This window comes from Brassica rapa, chromosome A09 (genome assembly GCF_000309985.2).
Source record: "Brassica rapa cultivar Chiifu-401-42 chromosome A09, CAAS_Brap_v3.01, whole genome shotgun sequence".
NCBI classification, from domain to species: domain Eukaryota; kingdom Viridiplantae; phylum Streptophyta; class Magnoliopsida; order Brassicales; family Brassicaceae; genus Brassica; species Brassica rapa.
In genome coordinates, this window is record NC_024803.2 from 11,650,622 (window position 1) to 11,667,616 (window position 16,995).

The 16,995-nt window shown below is 34.0% G+C and overlaps 3 protein-coding genes across 4 annotated transcripts; 1 reads left to right on the top strand and 2 right to left on the bottom strand.

Moving 5' to 3' along the window:
• Positions 1-393: 393 nt before the first annotated feature.
• LOC117127887 (alkane hydroxylase MAH1-like) lies at positions 394-6,642 on the bottom strand. The gene has a single exon (XM_033278749.1). The coding sequence runs from the start codon at positions 2,068-2,070 to the stop codon at positions 769-771; it is 1,302 nt and encodes a 433-aa protein (XP_033134640.1). The 5' UTR covers positions 2,071-6,642; the 3' UTR covers positions 394-768.
• Positions 6,643-7,315: 673 nt separating this feature from the next.
• LOC103838658 (prolycopene isomerase 1, chloroplastic) lies at positions 7,316-11,160 on the top strand. Of its 2 annotated transcripts, none has more exons than XM_009115105.3 (10): positions 7,316-7,578; positions 7,967-8,190; positions 8,275-8,385; positions 8,453-8,506; positions 8,584-8,675; positions 8,749-8,944; positions 9,011-9,202; positions 9,289-9,447; positions 9,527-9,769; positions 10,716-11,160. In XM_009115105.3, the coding sequence occupies exons 1-10, from the start codon at positions 7,407-7,409 to the stop codon at positions 11,028-11,030; spliced, it is 1,758 nt and encodes a 585-aa protein (XP_009113353.1). In that variant the 5' UTR covers positions 7,316-7,406; the 3' UTR covers positions 11,031-11,160. The 2 variants fall into 2 exon arrangements, with proteins under 2 accessions (XP_009113353.1, XP_018510440.1); XM_018654924.2 differs by having other exon boundaries at positions 7,967-8,131.
• An 83-nt stretch (positions 11,161-11,243) lies between these two features.
• On the bottom strand, positions 11,244-14,179 carry LOC103838657 (GDP-mannose transporter GONST1). Its single transcript, XM_009115103.3, has 11 exons — positions 14,080-14,179; positions 13,825-13,978; positions 13,391-13,510; positions 13,032-13,245; positions 12,805-12,944; positions 12,580-12,709; positions 12,374-12,472; positions 12,010-12,164; positions 11,822-11,938; positions 11,639-11,736; positions 11,244-11,560 (listed from the first exon to the last, which is right to left on the bottom strand). The coding sequence occupies exons 4-11, from the start codon at positions 13,227-13,229 to the stop codon at positions 11,508-11,510; spliced, it is 990 nt and encodes a 329-aa protein (XP_009113351.1). The 5' UTR covers positions 13,230-13,245; positions 13,391-13,510; positions 13,825-13,978; positions 14,080-14,179; the 3' UTR covers positions 11,244-11,507.
• Positions 14,180-16,995: the final 2,816 nt, after the last annotated feature.

A 16,995-nucleotide genomic window follows, 5' to 3' on the forward strand; every position in this document is an offset into this window, starting at 1 on the left:
AGACAAATGTTGACGTGTTTACAATAAAAATTGGTGGTACATAATGAAAATCAATATATCTGCTAGAATATGGAACTTTAAAAAGATTACAATTTGTGGCGCCATCCTCGGTAATTCATCAATTAGGGTTCTGAATTGAAACGAAGCGAAGGATTGGAATGAGGAAGCTTTGTGGCCTTGTGGGGTTTTTTTTTTAAAAACACTAACGACTGAGATATTGACACGTAGCAACTTAGATATGGTTCCAAAAGTTCTATTTTTAGAACTATATCTATTTATTTTTACTCTTTTTTATTTAATTTTCAGCATATAATGAGATAGAACCATGACATAGACCTCTTAGATACTCCATTGGAGATGGTCTTAGGCATTATATAGCCACAAGAGTTGGCCTTAATCAAAAAAAGTTCGTGACTATATATAGCTAAGCTACTAGTGATATTCGTGAGTGTGACATACTAGATTTTGATAGATATTAACACGCTGCATCGATTAATTGGAAAATAATACAAGTAGTAACGCATTTATTATCGACAAGGGAAGTTACTAATAGTTACCAGGCAAAGATTAGAATCATATTTTCTTATTGACTGTAACCTTAAGACCATGTTTGATTCGGAGAATGACGGAAGGGACTGGTTCGATTTTCTGACTGTCAACGACCTTGAAATCATAGTTTTGTATGATCTCCACAGCTACCATCTTCATCTGCAAGAGAGCTAACTGTTTACCCAAGCAAGTTCTTGGACCTGCACTAAAGACCAAGAACTAATTTGATGAAGGTTCATGTTTGAGCCCTCCATTCTCTGAAATCCATCTCTCCGGTTTAAATTCTGATGCGTCTTCTCCCCATACAGATCTCATTCTTCCCAATGCGTAGATACAGATCACAATCTTTGATTCTGCTTTAACTTTGTGTCCGCTTGGAAGCACATCTAACTTTAAAGGAGACTTGTGGTTGAAGGGAAGTGGTGGGTAGAGTCTCATTGATTCCGACAACGCAGCGTGTAGATACACAAGCTTCTCTAGATCTGTCGGATCAAACTTTGCGTTGATCTCTTGTCGGATCTTGGTCATAACTTGAGGATGCTTAGAAAGAAGCCAGAAGAACCAAGTGAGAGCTGAGCTTGAGGTGTCCCTTCCTGCTACCAATAGACTAAAAAAAACGTCTCTTATAAACTTATCGTTACTAGGTTTCAACAGCTTATATTTGGCTGTATCTGCATTCAAATAGTATGTTACTGCGTTGATAGTTTGCTCTTTTTTCCCGCCACTTTTCTCTTCTTTTCTTCTTGTTGATATGATCTTTGCAAACATACTGTTGAAAAACTCCGAAGCAGTTCTCATCTTCCTCTCAATTCCAACACCAATCAAGTTTTGAAGCCTCCACAAGATCACCGGTTTGAAATGTCTATAGAAGATAGCTTCTTCAGCGAAGTCCGCAGCTTCACCAAACTCATATCCGGGAATTTCAGAGGATAGAGACATTTGATCATAACCAGTCATCAAAATGGAGGCAGTATCAAACATGAATCTCTGGAACACATCTTGTAAGTCTATGACAATGTTTTCCTCAGCAGCTTTATCAAGAAATGGAACAAGATCATCCTTTAACTTACTTGTAGTGCTGCTTACAGAGAGCTTCAGGAAGTTCTGATGGTGGAATAAGGCGTGACCCGACTTCCTCAGATCCTCCCATAACTCCTTATCCGCGGCTACGATTCCATCTCCCAGGATGTCAAAGATCTTCTTGAATTCAGGTCCTCTAGGGTAATTCGGAAAGTTTGAGCTGAGCATGTGATTGATATTCCTCGGATCAACCGTGAACAACATGTCTGTTCCACTAAACCAAGGCCCTTTGAAAGTGAAAGTCATATCGTTGGCCTCATACACCTCAGAAAACCAGTCAAGAACTCGGGGGATATTGAAGAGCATTCCGGGAAGCATCCCGAGGAAAGGCCAGTTCTTCAGCAAAAGCACATTGAGAGATTTCTTGCAAAGAAAGAAACATTGGAATGCAAGGAAGAATATGAATGCTACGAAGACTCCAAATAAGCCTATCATAGCCATTTTTACATACAAAAGGATTTATGAGTTTAGATACAGAAAATTTAGTTCAGTTGGTTTGCTATATATAACATGTATAAGTAAAAATATTGTGGTTGGCAAATTGAATGCAGAATTTAATCGTTGGCAAACTTGTCAAGTATAATTGTCCACCAAGGCATCGGACCACCAACTCTTTTAATACTATTTTTGTCTTGTTATATATCAAGTACGTTTTGAATAATTCAAATTTCATAGCCAAATCATTGCTAGTTCCGATGCATATCTTACCATTGAGTAACTTAGTCCATTATAATATCTCTAATTAATTGAATTCAAGCAACAAAGATCTATCTTATCCCAAAGAATGATAGATCACACCTCTATTGTATGTAGGTTTCTATTGTAGGTTTAGATGAATGACTAACCTACCCTTTATATATATATATATATTCTATACGCCTCCTAAAATGGAAAGTATCCAATCTACTAAACCTTTCCTCAATTTTTACATACAAAAGGATTTATGAGTTCAGATACATAAATTTTAGTTCAGTTGGTTTGCTATATATAACATGTACAAGTAAAAATGTTGTGGTTGGCAAATTGAATGAATAATGTTATCGTCGGCAAGCATATCAAGGATTAGGTCCACATGGCGTCGGATAAAAAAACTCATTTTTTTCACGTGTAGATGTTAAAGTGGATCCAACCACACAAACTTAATCAAGTAATAAGGCGGTTTAATATTGCGCAAAATATCCCAAGTTCAAAAGCTATCATCCCAGATTAGGCCGTGGCCACATGTCCGGGGCACAATCTATACTATTAAAAAGGAAGCATTTTAAAAAAATCTACTTATACAAAGTTGTTTGGACCTATTAGTTAGACTAACACCACATAATTCAGCTTATTTTTAAGCTAAAGTAATACTCTATACATCAACTCATAAATGTACAAAAAGAGATATTGTAACTAACAACGATATTTTACGTAAAGATTTTATTATTATTTTCTTAATACAGAAAATAACTTAAGGAAATAGTCATAACAAACGGATTAATATTAATGTACATATTTTTGGACCCTACATATAGATTATCGAACATATGATGCATACCTTTGTATTACAAACTTAACAATATTCATTGCACTTTTTAAGTGATATGTTATTCATGTATTTCTTGACTCTTTTTATGAAATGTTATCACAAATTTAATATCTGAAATTGAAAACTATATCAATACTAAAAATAATTGGTTTTATAATAATGTAAATTGATAGTTGTAACTATGATATAAATATATGCGAGGAAAATTCATTTTTAATTTAAAATTGATAGCTTGTGTGTTAATGACAATGTTTTGAAAACCGAACAAGACACTGATTCAACATTGCACCTGGGTCAATGGTCGGACCGGTTTAATCGGTTTAACCGCTTAATTTTAATTTAATTTTAAATTAAGTAACTATATATATGTAAGTATAACTATAAATTAATTTTGATATAAGTTTATATCAATGTTATATTATAAAACTGATATGAAAAATAAATGAAAAATTCAAAATCAAAACTAATTTATTTATATATGTAGTAGAAAACAATATTAAATTTTGATGAAATCTTATTAAAATTTGTAATTTTTTTTATTTTTTAATTTGAATTTGTGAAAACTGGGTTTTAATATTAAACAAGGTCCGATTTAACTCAAATTCGGTTTTTAGCACAACTCAGAACCAGTTAGAAGAGCGAGTCAGGATCCGACTGGTTCGATCATACGGTCCGATCAGATTTTCAAAACATTGGTTAATACAGTTCAATCATTAAAATATTTTTTTAATAATGAATATCTTTACTACTAAAAACATACATATCATCTTTAAATCTATTTCAAACAAATCTCACACTATAAAAAATAATGAATAATAAAAACATTAAAAATCAATAGTTATAGTGTGAAACAAAAAAAAATTATACTAGATTTAAAATTTATTAAAGATTAAAAACCTCAAACCCGCACTTCTTAAGCGCGGGTCAATATCTAGTAATTTTCTTATATAGTGTGTATACAATATTTTTACAGTTTTTATTATATTTTTATTAGAATACTATATCTACTAATAATAGTGATATATTATGTTTTTGGCACATTATATGTATGTCTTACTAATAGTTTTCAAAGTTTTATCGAGTCATTTTAATTCTTGTGGGTCATTACAGGTCTAGAGTTGCATTGGATGAGAGATAGACCAGCTAGAGGAAAAACCGAAGGAAAGAGTGTGATTTGGAGTCTTTTGCGCAGAACAGTCGAGTGAAGCAGCCTGAGTGCCTGCTCCAACAGCAGAAATTTAAAAGGAAGTTTCCAAATATTTCGGGATTTGTCATAGTTTTCCTATTTTTCCCTCAAAGCCGTATGTGCCCTATATATAGTCTTCTTTTATTTACTTTAGAAACCAACCTTAGTTTTCACGCAAGAAAGACCTAAGAGAGCTTGTGTTTCGACGATTTGCTACTTGTAAGGGAGACAACTTCATCTATCTCCTAGAGAAGATTATCCTGAACCCTCTGATTTCTATTATCTATTATATGCAGTATTATTCAGAAATCATGTTTTTCTGTTCTTGTGTTATGATTGAGTAGTCACCGAGTTAGTTTAGGGTTCTAGGGTTTTAGATTTGTAAGCTGAAGCATAAATACGTCATCTTAAGATTGTCTACATTCACATCTGTTCTTATTGCTTGCATTAAACGGATCACTTAGTACATGAATTAGGGTTAATCAATATAGCTAACCGTTAATTGATAACTTGATATGATTTGAATGAGCTTTGCATCCCTAGTCAGCTAGAGTAGATATTAGGGTGTACTGTGAACATATCAGACTTGATCTCTAAAGCTTAATATCGCATCTTGATCCAAACGAGAGTTTAGGCATCAAGACCGATTTGAAAAGGAATCAATACCACGCGAGTGGGTTGATTCGACCTGAGTGATCCGAGTTTGGACTTTTTATAAATTGGACTTGAATAATTGTTTGGCATGCGATTTGCATACCTGAAGAAGAAATCCTAGACTAGCGCCTTTAAATCAATTCAAAACAACCTCATCTTGTTACTTGTTCTTTACGCTATTTACTTCTTTAAAAATCTCACTTCGTTTTAGCTTAATTCTGATCCCATAAAGATAAAGTGTAAACTGGTCCTCTGGAATTGAATCTAAAGATATTACAACTACACTGTTAACTTGACAGTAAACAAAGATCTAATTTTAGTGTATCAAGTTTTGGCGCCGTTGCGACGGAGACCAGCTTTTTACCTTTATTTTTCGGTTATTTATTTAGTCTAAAACTTCTAACTTGTTTAATCCTTTTTGCAGTTAATGACCCAGGTGCATGACCAGTAGACATACTCGGAGCAATATACAAAGGGAATTGATTTCGCTTATAAATCAGGAACTTGCAAGGTTAGAAAGAGAAAACCGTCAACAAAAGCCGAATACCACCACAATGGACGATTTCGGCACTCCAGAACAAATCGCTGCATCTATGTCAAATTTCTGACACAATCCGGTCAAATGCAAAACTAACCCGTTTATCTTAAGTCGTCTTGAATTTTTTTTAACAAACAAAGATGGACGACTTCCATGTAAGTCATCTAGAAAAACACATTTAAAAGTCAATTGCAAAACTAACTTATGCATTGACCAGACGACTTCCGGGTAAGTCGTCTTGGATAAGACCTTTTTGTCCTAAACAAGTTATCTCACTGGTTGAAACTATGAAATTAGTTTTTTTTTTCAGATATGTTTGTCAAGACGACTTCGACTTACCCGGAAGTCGTCTGGACGAACAGATCTGGAAAAAAAACTAATTTCATAGTTTCAACCAGTGAAATAACTTGTTTAGCACAAAAAAGTCTTATCCAAGCACCCAGAATCTCAAACAAAAGTGACTCACCAAGAATCGTAAGCTTCAACGGCTCTATGAACCATAAAAAATTTAGAATCAAAATCTTGGGTTTTTTTGGATGAATATGGAGAGAAAGTGAAAGAGATATTGTTTTTAGTTCATAAGAATTGGAAAAAAATGAGTGTAAATCGATTTGAGGTGCATTAAGAGCTTCAAATTGGTTGTTCATGGTGGTTGGTGTATTGATTGTTCAAGGGATCAAACTGCTTTCGCAACATTTGTTTAGTAACGAGTTTTTCTACCAAAATTACAAAATATTTTTTTCGCCAAAACCATCAATTTAAATTTTTACGCCAAAACCACAAAACGAATGTTACTTCTAAAATTGCAAAGGTAAGTTTTCTCGAAAATTAATGTTTTCCAGCCAAAACTGTAAAATCATATTTTTAGCCTAAAATGCAAAAACATATTTTCCCATTAATACTATAAATTCAAGTTTTCTCCCCAAAACCATAAAAATAAAATTTTCAGCCAAAAAATTGCAAAAATGAATTTTCCCATTAAATTGTAAATTCTTATTTTACTGCCAAAACTGTAAAACAAGTTTTCCACCTATTAATAAATAAAACAATGGAAATATTTTTTTATAATTTAAAAATAAAAACACAAACTGATCTAAATTGAATATAAAATTAAAATAAAAATATTGTTTTTAGTTTTCTGTTTGGTTTAAATAAAAATATGATAAAGACTATCATTATACATTAAATAATATTATTCATAAATTATAGTTCACATTAAAATATGGGCAAATCTCCAAAATAGCACATTTTTAAGTTTATATCACAAAAATAGCACTCAAAAACTAAAATGACAAAAATAGCATTTTATCTTTTGAAAAATTTAAATTTTTTTATTTTTCAAAATTTGAAATCTTATCCCCAAAACCTTACTTCTCAACTCTAAACCCTAAAACCTAAACTCTAAACCATAAACCCTAAATTCTAAACCCTAAACCCCATCCCTTGAGTGCTATTTTTGCGACTTTTGGCGTTGAGTGCTAGTTTGGGAACAAAAACTTGATTTATTGCTATTTTGGTCTTTTTCTCTTAAAATATCCAGCTTTGAAATGATTATTTTTAAGTTTATCGAACAAAAGCTACAAAGTACAAACCTTTTTCAAAAATAAAACCATGCAGTTGTATGATTTACGATTTAAAAGGTTGAATACAAAGTTGCTGTTGCTTTGTATTTATTTCAGTTATGGACTTTTGAGCTAGTCTATGGGCCTATCCTAATTTAGCCCATGGTGTTATTTGCCACTACTGTATAAGGGAGAAAAAAAGCTGGTGCTTGTACGTGGCTTGTTTAAGGCCTCTGTTGATAATCTTTCTCTACATCACAAAGGAAAGAAGAATGAGCCCGCCAAATCCACACACAGAGAGACTGACTCATGATCCTCTCTCTGTCTCCTCCTATGGCCTCTAGCTTCTGCGGTTGGACCCTTCAGCTACCGTTTCTCTCTAACTTTAGACGCCCAACTGTCAGATCTCGCTTCATACGGGCGTCTTCTTCTTCTTCAACCTCTTCCAATGGCAATCTTCCCATCAAGAAATCTTTCCCTGGTTTACTCTCTCTCTCTCTCTATATATATATCTCTCTCTCTCTCTCTCTCTCTCTCTCTCTCTCTCTCTCTCTCTCTTTTTCGTTATTTTCTTCTGTTTATTTCACAAAAATAAAGGTGAATTTGAAACACAAATGAACTGGAACAATGACAAGTGGCTTATGTGTTCCCGTTATTGTATGCGAGTAAAAAAAGCAAAACCTGAACTAGTTGTCTTATTGAACAGTTAGCAAGTTTATGTCTTTCTATTTCTTACCGAGTTAATCTGTTTTGTATTTTTACTTTTTTTTGTTATTCGCTATATGCTTTATATTCGCTTTTGAAGGTAGAAGTGATAAATATAGTATTTTAACTATTTTACTGTATGGTTGTGTGTGTGTTTTTTATAGGGGAGCCTGAAGCAGATGTTGTGGTAATTGGAAGTGGCATAGGAGGTTTATGTTGTGGTGCATTGTTAGCTAGATACAATCAAGATGTGCTCGTCCTCGAGAGTCATGACCTTCCCGGTGGCGCTGCTCACTCCTTTGAGATCAAAGGTTACAAATTCGACTCAGGTCCGTCTCTGTTCTCTGGCTTACAATCACGAGGCCCTCAAGCAAACCCACTTGCTCAAGTAAAAACATGTTTCTCTTTTCATTTTGTTTGTTTGTTGTTATGTCTTTGGAGTTTGTTCTTATTCATTGTGCGTTGGTTTCAGGTTCTAGATGCTTTAGGTGAATCACTTCCATGCGCCAAATATGATTCTTGGATGGTTTACTTACCAGAAGGAGATTTCTTGTCACGCATAGGCCCTACTGATTTCTTCAAGGTAAACAAATGTTTAGATGAGATGATATGATACTGTATCTCTGATGTTGTTGTTATTCTTACTTCAGGATCTAGAGAAATATGCAGGACCTAACGCAGTCCAAGAGTGGGAGAAGCTTCTTGTGGGTGCTTATTTGTCAAATATGAATTTGACATTTACTTTCATCTGCTAATAATCACATTGATATGAAACCTGCAGGGAGCAATACTCCCTCTGTCTTCTGCTGCTATGGCATTACCACCATTGTCTATTCGCGGTGATCTTGGTGTTCTCTCCACAGCTGCTGCTAGGTAGTACTAGGTGGTATATCACAATAGAGTCACTAGTAGTGTTTTCTTAATATGTTTGTTTGTTTCTTGCTAGGTATGCTCCTTCCCTCTTGAAATCTTTCATCAAAATGGGTCCTCAAGGGGCCTTAGGAGCCACAAAGCTTCTCCGTCCATTCTTGGAGATCGTTGATTCCTTGGAGTTGAAAGACCCTTTTATACGAAACTGGATTGATCTTCTCGCTTTCCTTCTAGCCGGAGTCAAATCTGATGGCATTCTTTCAGCAGAAATGGTAACAAGAATGTCAATTTTTCTTTGGTGGACAAGATAAGGTTCTAATTATTTCTACTGTGTGCAGATCTACATGTTTGCGGAGTGGTACAAACCAGGCTGCACACTGGAGTATCCTATTGATGGTAGCGGCGCAGTGGTTGAAGCGCTTGTCCGTGGCTTGGAGAAGTTTGGTGGACGTTTGTCTCTCAAAAGCCATGTTGAGAACATTGTCATTGAGAATGGTAAAGCCGTTGGAGTCAAGCTAAGGAACGGTCAAGTAATGAAGAGTTTCATGAATTTTACGTAACTAATTCAATTTTTCTTTCATCATTTTACTCATTTTATTATGTAAAATGATCACAGTTTGTTCGAGCTAGAAAGGCTGTAGTAAGCAACGCATCGATGTGGGACACGTTAAAGCTTTTACCACCAGGAGCTCTCCCAGATTCATACGTTACAGGTGTGAACACAACGCCTCAATGTGAATCATTCATGCATCTTCACTTGGGATTCGATGCAAAGGTAAGAAACATTTCATCTTAGTGTGTTTAGTAATTTTCTTGTTTTTGAGTTTTTTTTTTTTTTTTTGTTAATGGAACAGGAACAAGGAATAGCAGATGACCTTGAGATTCATCATATTGTTGTGAATGATTGGGACCGTGGTGTGGATGCTGACCAGAATGTGGTTCTTATATCAGTCCCTAGCGTTCTTAGCCCCAACCTTGCACCACCGGGCAAACATGTTCTGCACGCTTACATGCCTGGAACCGAACCTTTTAGTCTCTGGGAAGGTCTTGACAGGAAAAGTGCTGAGTATAAGGATCTCAAATCACAACGGTCCGAGGTAACACATTCATTTTTGTTCTTTTAAACTTGAGTGCATTTCTTTAAACCGAAACCATGCCAACCGTCATTTTAGAGCATCTTCGACCTCATTCTATTTTTCACTCCAAAATGAAGTTAGAATAAGATATGTTCTAACTAGACTCTATTTTTAACCCAAACTAGATTTTCACCCGCGCTTAGAAAGCGCGGGTTTTTTTCCGGTAAAAATAAAAGTTTAAATTGATTTTTATTTTGTGTTCATATAAATTTTTTAAGATTAGAGTCATCATGATTTATATTGATGTGATCAAGCATCTGCGTTTTTGAAATTTGGTTGAAATGTTTTTAAAAATGATGTTTGTTTGTTTAATAGTGTAGGAATTATGAAGTGTAAATATATATGTTGGTATTGGAAAGATTATTTCACACAACTATATATATATATATATATATATTAACTATCAAAATATAAAAATATAAAAGCAAATATATAAAAGGGATTTAATCTATAGTTATTATAAAGCTATATTATTGCTTATATAAGATATACGATGGCGTTTTTCGGTAAGATAATAGTCTCATTTAGTTAAATATAAAGATTTGTCCAGGACCATACGATGGCATATTCTAAAAATATTCTTTATAGGTCCGATAAATAAACTCACATGCTGTTATAATAAACGCTGATGTCCTCTCAGTTGATAAAGTTTGTTATAATAAATAGGGTTAGACCAAAACATAATAAAAGGAAAGGGTCCAAACAACCTTTATAAGTAGATTTATCAAAACTGCTTCCCTTTTAAGTTTTAATAGAATAGATTATAGAGTTAACACCATTTTGAAAGAAAAAGATGAAATAATAGAGATGCTCTTAAAATGAACAAAAACGGTGTAAAATATAGTGTAGCAAACTTGAAAAGCAAAAGCAAAATCAACTTCAATGTTAATCATCTTTTGGTGATTAGGTGATGTGGAAAGCCGTGGAGCGAGCGTTAGGGCCAGGGTTTAAGAGGGAGAAGTGCGAGGTGAGTTTGGTGGGAACGCCATTGACGCATCAGAGGTTTTTGAGGAGGAATAGAGGAACATATGGGCCTGCTATAGAGGCAGGGAAAGGTACGTTTCCTGGCCATTCTACTCCCATTCCGCAGCTTATGTGTTGTGGTGACTCGACCTTTCCTGGGATCGGTGTCCCTGCCGTGGCTGCTAGTGGTGCCATTGTGGCGAATTCGCTTGTCACGGTTTCTAAGCATTCAGAGCTTCTTGATGCTATAGGCTTGTAGATATATGTGCTATAACTATTTTGTATGTATGTTTCTTCTGTTCACTTCCTTTTCTTGGTTTTTACCTCATACTTCAATACAGAAAATGTTTTACTTTAGCTATCATTGAACACAATGTAATTTTTCATTATAGAGGACCAAAACACAAGATTCTCATAATAAAAGGCAAAAAGACACATAAACAATAGATGTCGTCAAAATGGATGTGGCAGATAAGGTCAAAACCAGAAACATATGACCCAGCTCCTCTTTTACCAGTTACCACCCAAGAATCAAAATACACTCAGTTAAATACTTTACTACAAGTCTTGTCACTAGTCATAGTATGGCAAGTACCTTTAACACATTCTCACTATAATTGTGAGGTTGTAAACCCAATTCTACTCAACAAACAATTGAATTGGGGGAACTTAATCTTTTAAAGCATGTCCAATACTAATTGCTGTAAGAAACAGTGTTGGAAACGATAAACTGTTTCTAGGACTTCTCCCTCATTTTAGCTCTGGCAAACACAACTCCAGCCACAAGACCTGTACACCAAACAAGCCTCTCTCAGGTTAATGCACCGAACGAGAGATACTTGACAATCGAACAGAGAGAGTGCTTACCAAAGAGTATGCTTGCTGAGTTCTGCAAACTGGTCGGTACATGGAAAAGAACGATCCCAGCAATAGACAACGGTATCTTGTTTAGTGATCCCACCAAGCTGTGAAATTACATAAACACACAAGATGAAAAGCAACTAAGCAAGTAGAGAGTTTGAAATTGTATTTTAATGTCTAATATCTTACCTGTATGTTGTAGCTCCGGTTTGATGAAGAAACCACATTGAAGTGAAGCTAATAGCAAGACCAAGAAGTCCACTGAGTGTCATGACCATCCAGAAACTTGGCAATCGAAGAAGTGGCCTGCACATAACATAATAGGCAAATCACTTTGGTTTCCATTTGACAGGAAAGATGTCAGGAAGTGAACTCACGTGTTGAAAAGATAATCCATCTCGTTGAAAGCAAAAGAAAGAATAAGGCCAAGCGGTAATGAAAGTGTGTTATTAAGCAAGACCATGGAGAACTCGTTCAAGTTTCCAGATTGAGTAACTTGCTTGGCCGTATCCATTGTCTTTCTCAGTGTCAGCTGAAAAGAAAATTAAACATAATATGAGAAAATAAAATATAGTATTGCATCTCATGAGCATCTTCAAAATGAGGTTCATGATTTTAGGCTTTACACAAAAAAAAAAACATGTTTAATGTGCCTGCTTTTCATATTTGTTTGTTTATGGTTTCAAATAATTCTAGTAGGTGTTGTTATAGTAGCATGCACAAAAACAAATGTTTACTTACAGAGTAAGATGCAGTTAAGAAGCAATTAGCAATTTGCCAGGCATAGCCAACAGCATTGAAAGATAGATCTGTTATCCCTCCAGATACTGCAGAAATGATCTGCATCAAAGAAGGGAAGAATCTACCATTAGACTAAACCAAACAAATGATTATCATTATAACAATGATGCTTGTTTGGAACACTATAAGAAAATGGACAAGCGTACCATTAAGAAGAGAGCAAGCCACACTTTGTTGTCATGATGCTTGTTGAATAGATACATCTCACCAACTGCTGTTATTACATTAGTGACATTCTTCAGGACCGTGACCATTGCTACGTTGATGTATTTCAAACTGTCAAAAGCAAAAGTATAAACGAAACAATCAAATTAAATCAAATCCACCTTCACATGTTGTTTAAACATGACATGATTTAAACATATTCCTACCTAAACATGCTTGTGATAAGCATCCCAACAAATATCACGTTCACGGGGAACCAGACCTTAATCAATCTCAAGGTCAATGGTTCAGTTGTTATCAGACCCATTAAGCTCAAAGCCATAACAATGATCACTGAGACAAAGTTCTGCAACATCACAGAGGCATGTAAGACTATTAAAAAGTTTAACCAGTACAGAGTCTGCTAAGGAAATTGCATGAACAATACATATACCTGGTATAACATTAAGAAGATCCCAGCATTGAAGTTGTAGCTGGAAAGAACAAACTTGTTAACTAGTATCATGCTGCATGATGAAACGCAATAAGCTAAACCGGATAACAAAGCCTGGTTAGGTATCTTTCTCAGAGTTGGTTTATCTCGTGTCTTCCCATCTTCCAAGTCCACTCCATCGTGTTCGTAAGATTTCATTGCCAATGAGGAGGACCTACCAGATCAATACAGACATCCATTTAATAAAGGTGGCACCTTTGAAAGATATCGAAAATGAAAACAATAACTCAATATTTTTTCTGAATCTCTATTCCATCCCTAATCATGAAAAAGAAAGTAAAGGAGTATTGAGAGTGAACCTGGTCACTTATCTCCTAAATGCTTGTATTAAGAACTCCCTTCACATGAAATTTGGTGTGCCAATCTCCAGTGGGATGAAACTACTAATAATGAACTCAAGTGCCCCAAATGGTCAAGTCCTTCAGAGAAGATGTTAAGTGTCAGTTTCAGATCAAAAAGGATAAACCGAAGGCAAAGTAAGTAGAGACATATCCATTGAAAGCTTCTACGTTCTTTAAAACTACAAAGCAAGCACAGAGTATTGAGCAAGTTAACACGCCAATTAGATCGTAAGAAAATTGGCCAAGTATGGTAAGAGAAAAAACACACAAACCAACATACTATATTTAGATTCAAGCAAGTCAACGTTTTTAAGACTTGGGATAAGCTACAAAAATCCAAATTAGCTCCAAACCTCATTAGATTGTTAAAAAAAGAAAAATAAAGAAAGTACCTTTGAAGACACCAACTAGGAGATTCAGCGAGTGATTAGAACAAGGAGATGGAAGAGAGATCAAAACCCAGATCAGACAGACAGTCTTCGGTCTTTTAAGAGTCTCGATCTGGTCTTTCCGTCAAACCGAAGTCGATGCTAACCTGCGCAAACTCTTCAAAATCACATGTTAAGACTTATGAATGTTTGACAAAAAAAAAAACTTATGAATGAAATTATCCAAAAAAATAAATAAAGAAGCAAAATAAAACTCACGATTTCGTTTGTATTGTCTGTCTACTTCTTTCTTCTTTCTTGCAGTTACATTTCAAAAGGATGGAGACAGACAAAATGGGATTTTATAAACTCACATCAGTGACAATGTTTTATTACCAAACTTATAATCCCTCGGTCCTACATTTTAGAAAGACTTTTTTTCTATTTATTATAATACAGTATATTTTTTCTTGGGCGTTTTTTAAATTTAAATTTTTTTTTCGTTTTTATTTATTTTTCATTCTTTGCTAAAATGTTTACTTTCTTTGCTATTCATACTGGTTGTGTTGTGGCTGGTTTAATTTGACCAATTCACTGGGAGTACAATTGCAATCTCTAAATTTCCTCTTATGTTCCAATAATTGAATAGATCTTAACTAAAACAAAATACATACGACTTCAGTGGGAATAAAACCACATTATTCAATATTGTTGTCTACTTTTTATATTACGCATTTTGTGGCCCAACTCTCACGAATTCATTGCCTCTACTCTATTGTTATAAGACTCGCCCATATACCACCACTACCAGCCACAATCCACTACTTGGATAATCATTTTTATAAGCTCATTTTTATTATGATCTCTTATTATTATGGGAGAATTTGTGAAATAGCCAAAAAAAAAAACTAAAATTAGATTTATAGAATGAGAGTAGAGAGAGATATGAAGAGGATGGAAGAGAGAGAAGAAAGGGATTTTTGTTAGTTAGCTAATTTGGGTTTTTTTGTGTAGCCAAGCGTGCAATTTCCCTATTATTATCTAACTTTGACTATTAGTTATTAATCATACCCAAGATTAATACACATGTTTATTTGAAAAGTTTATTCTCTTACTTTTCAAGATAATACCTTAAGAATGAAATTGATGTATCAAAATACTGATGAGGAACTCACCATTAGGAAACAGCTCGTATGTTAAATTTAAGCTCTTAACTCAATACCTTAAGATATCACTAAAAAAGACTCTTGTCACAAATATATATTCTAAGGATCGTTGCTAAAAAAAAGACTCTAAGAATCAAAATGATCAAAATATTTCGTTAAATAGATAAATATACACTTATATTTTTAGGGTTAACTAATCCAAATCTTAGGGTTAAAAGTTAAGGAGAGGAGATTTGAGATTAAATTTTAAAATTTTATAAAATAAAAAATAAAAATAAAAAATTTGAAATTAAAATTTTGAAAAATAGTTTCAAAAAGTATTTCGAATTACAAAAAGAAAATGGAAATTCTCCTACATAGACAATTTTTAAGTTTTTATCACAAAGATAGACTCTAAGGAGAAAAATGAGTAAAATATTTCATTTAATAGGTAAAAAAACTTGATATCCTAGATATATAAATACAAACAAATAAAAAAAAAGTAAAAAAAATTATTTATAGTTTCAAATTATATGTTTTTAAATTCGAACGTTTTTCCAAAGAAAAAAGTTTTTGAAATTTTTTTAATTTATTTTTTGAATTTTTTTTTTGTAATTTGAAATACTTTTTGAAACTATTTAGAGTGTATACAGTTCATCTGTCCGAAGCATAGCAGGAAGCCAATGCCTTGACACGCCTATATCTTTTGTACCCAAACCGCCGCTTCCAGCTGGTGACTTATAAGTTCATCCCAAATTCTTGGCTTCCTCAATGGCATTTGGAACTTGAACATGAATCGATATTCTAAGAGGGATCTGGGAATTTGGAGGCTATAAACTTTTCTTAAGAACTTTATAATAAAAAAAATGCATAATTAGAAGGCTTTCGCTTATGTAAGAAAATCTTCAAAAATGCCAAGACAAATGATTCATTAAACTTGGTCTAGATCTCCGGCTCTTTATATATATAATGGTTAAACAAATATATATATATATATATAATAATAATTTTTGAGAAACCAGTTTCATATGCATCATTATCATGTTAATCCTTATAATGATTAATTACAATGATATCGTTAATAAATTAAGTTTATTATTAAAATGTCATTATTAATATCTTTTATTTAACTTTGTTTTTGTTATATATTGGTTTCCAAATCACCTAATTATCGAAAAGGCAATACGATTCATATAAATATATATAGAATTTTTCTTATTTATAACATGTAATAGGGTCAGTTAAAATGTATTAATACGTATGGTGTTTGTTAGGCCTGGGCAATCGAAGGACCAAGCGGGTGTCAGTTCGGGTTCAATCGGGTTACGGGTGTTCGGTTGTAGAAAAAACAACACCATTCGGATTTTTAAAGAATTCGGGTCGATCTCGGTTCGGTTTATAGTCGGGTTTGGTTCGGGTATTGTAACACCACAAAGTTGCAACAAACCCGTAATGCATTCGGATATTGGTTCTTAATCGGGTTTCGGTTATGAAAACACTATATTTTAATTGTTTCGTAGTGATAAACACTTAGTAGTTGGTACTCTTGCTCTGCATGGTCAACAATTACAATCATCCCATTCGTTTTCATCTCGAGTCAGACACATACTCAGCCTCGAAACAAAACTTGCATGCAAACGTCAGACACATAAAGAAACACAATCAAACTCATAAGTCATAACACATGTGACACAAAAGTGAACGCAACTTTAAAACTTTATTAGAGTAGAAGTGATACAAAGATCACAATTATTGAAATGAAAAACAAAACAAAGTTCACCATTATCCAACTGAAAACCAAACAAAAAGCAACAAGATTCAGTGAAATAAAATAAACTCTTTCAAACTTCAAACTCCATCCTTCAACCTTCAGAAACCAGACTTCAATCATCAAGATTGTGAGCTTCAAACTCTGATAAAAAGGCAAAAAAAAAATCAATTAAATGACCAGCATACAAAGTCAAACGAACACATAAGAAAGGCAAACGAATTCATACCTTTCTCAAGCTTATCAAGCTCTTCCACATCAGCTAGGATTTGCTCATTTGTG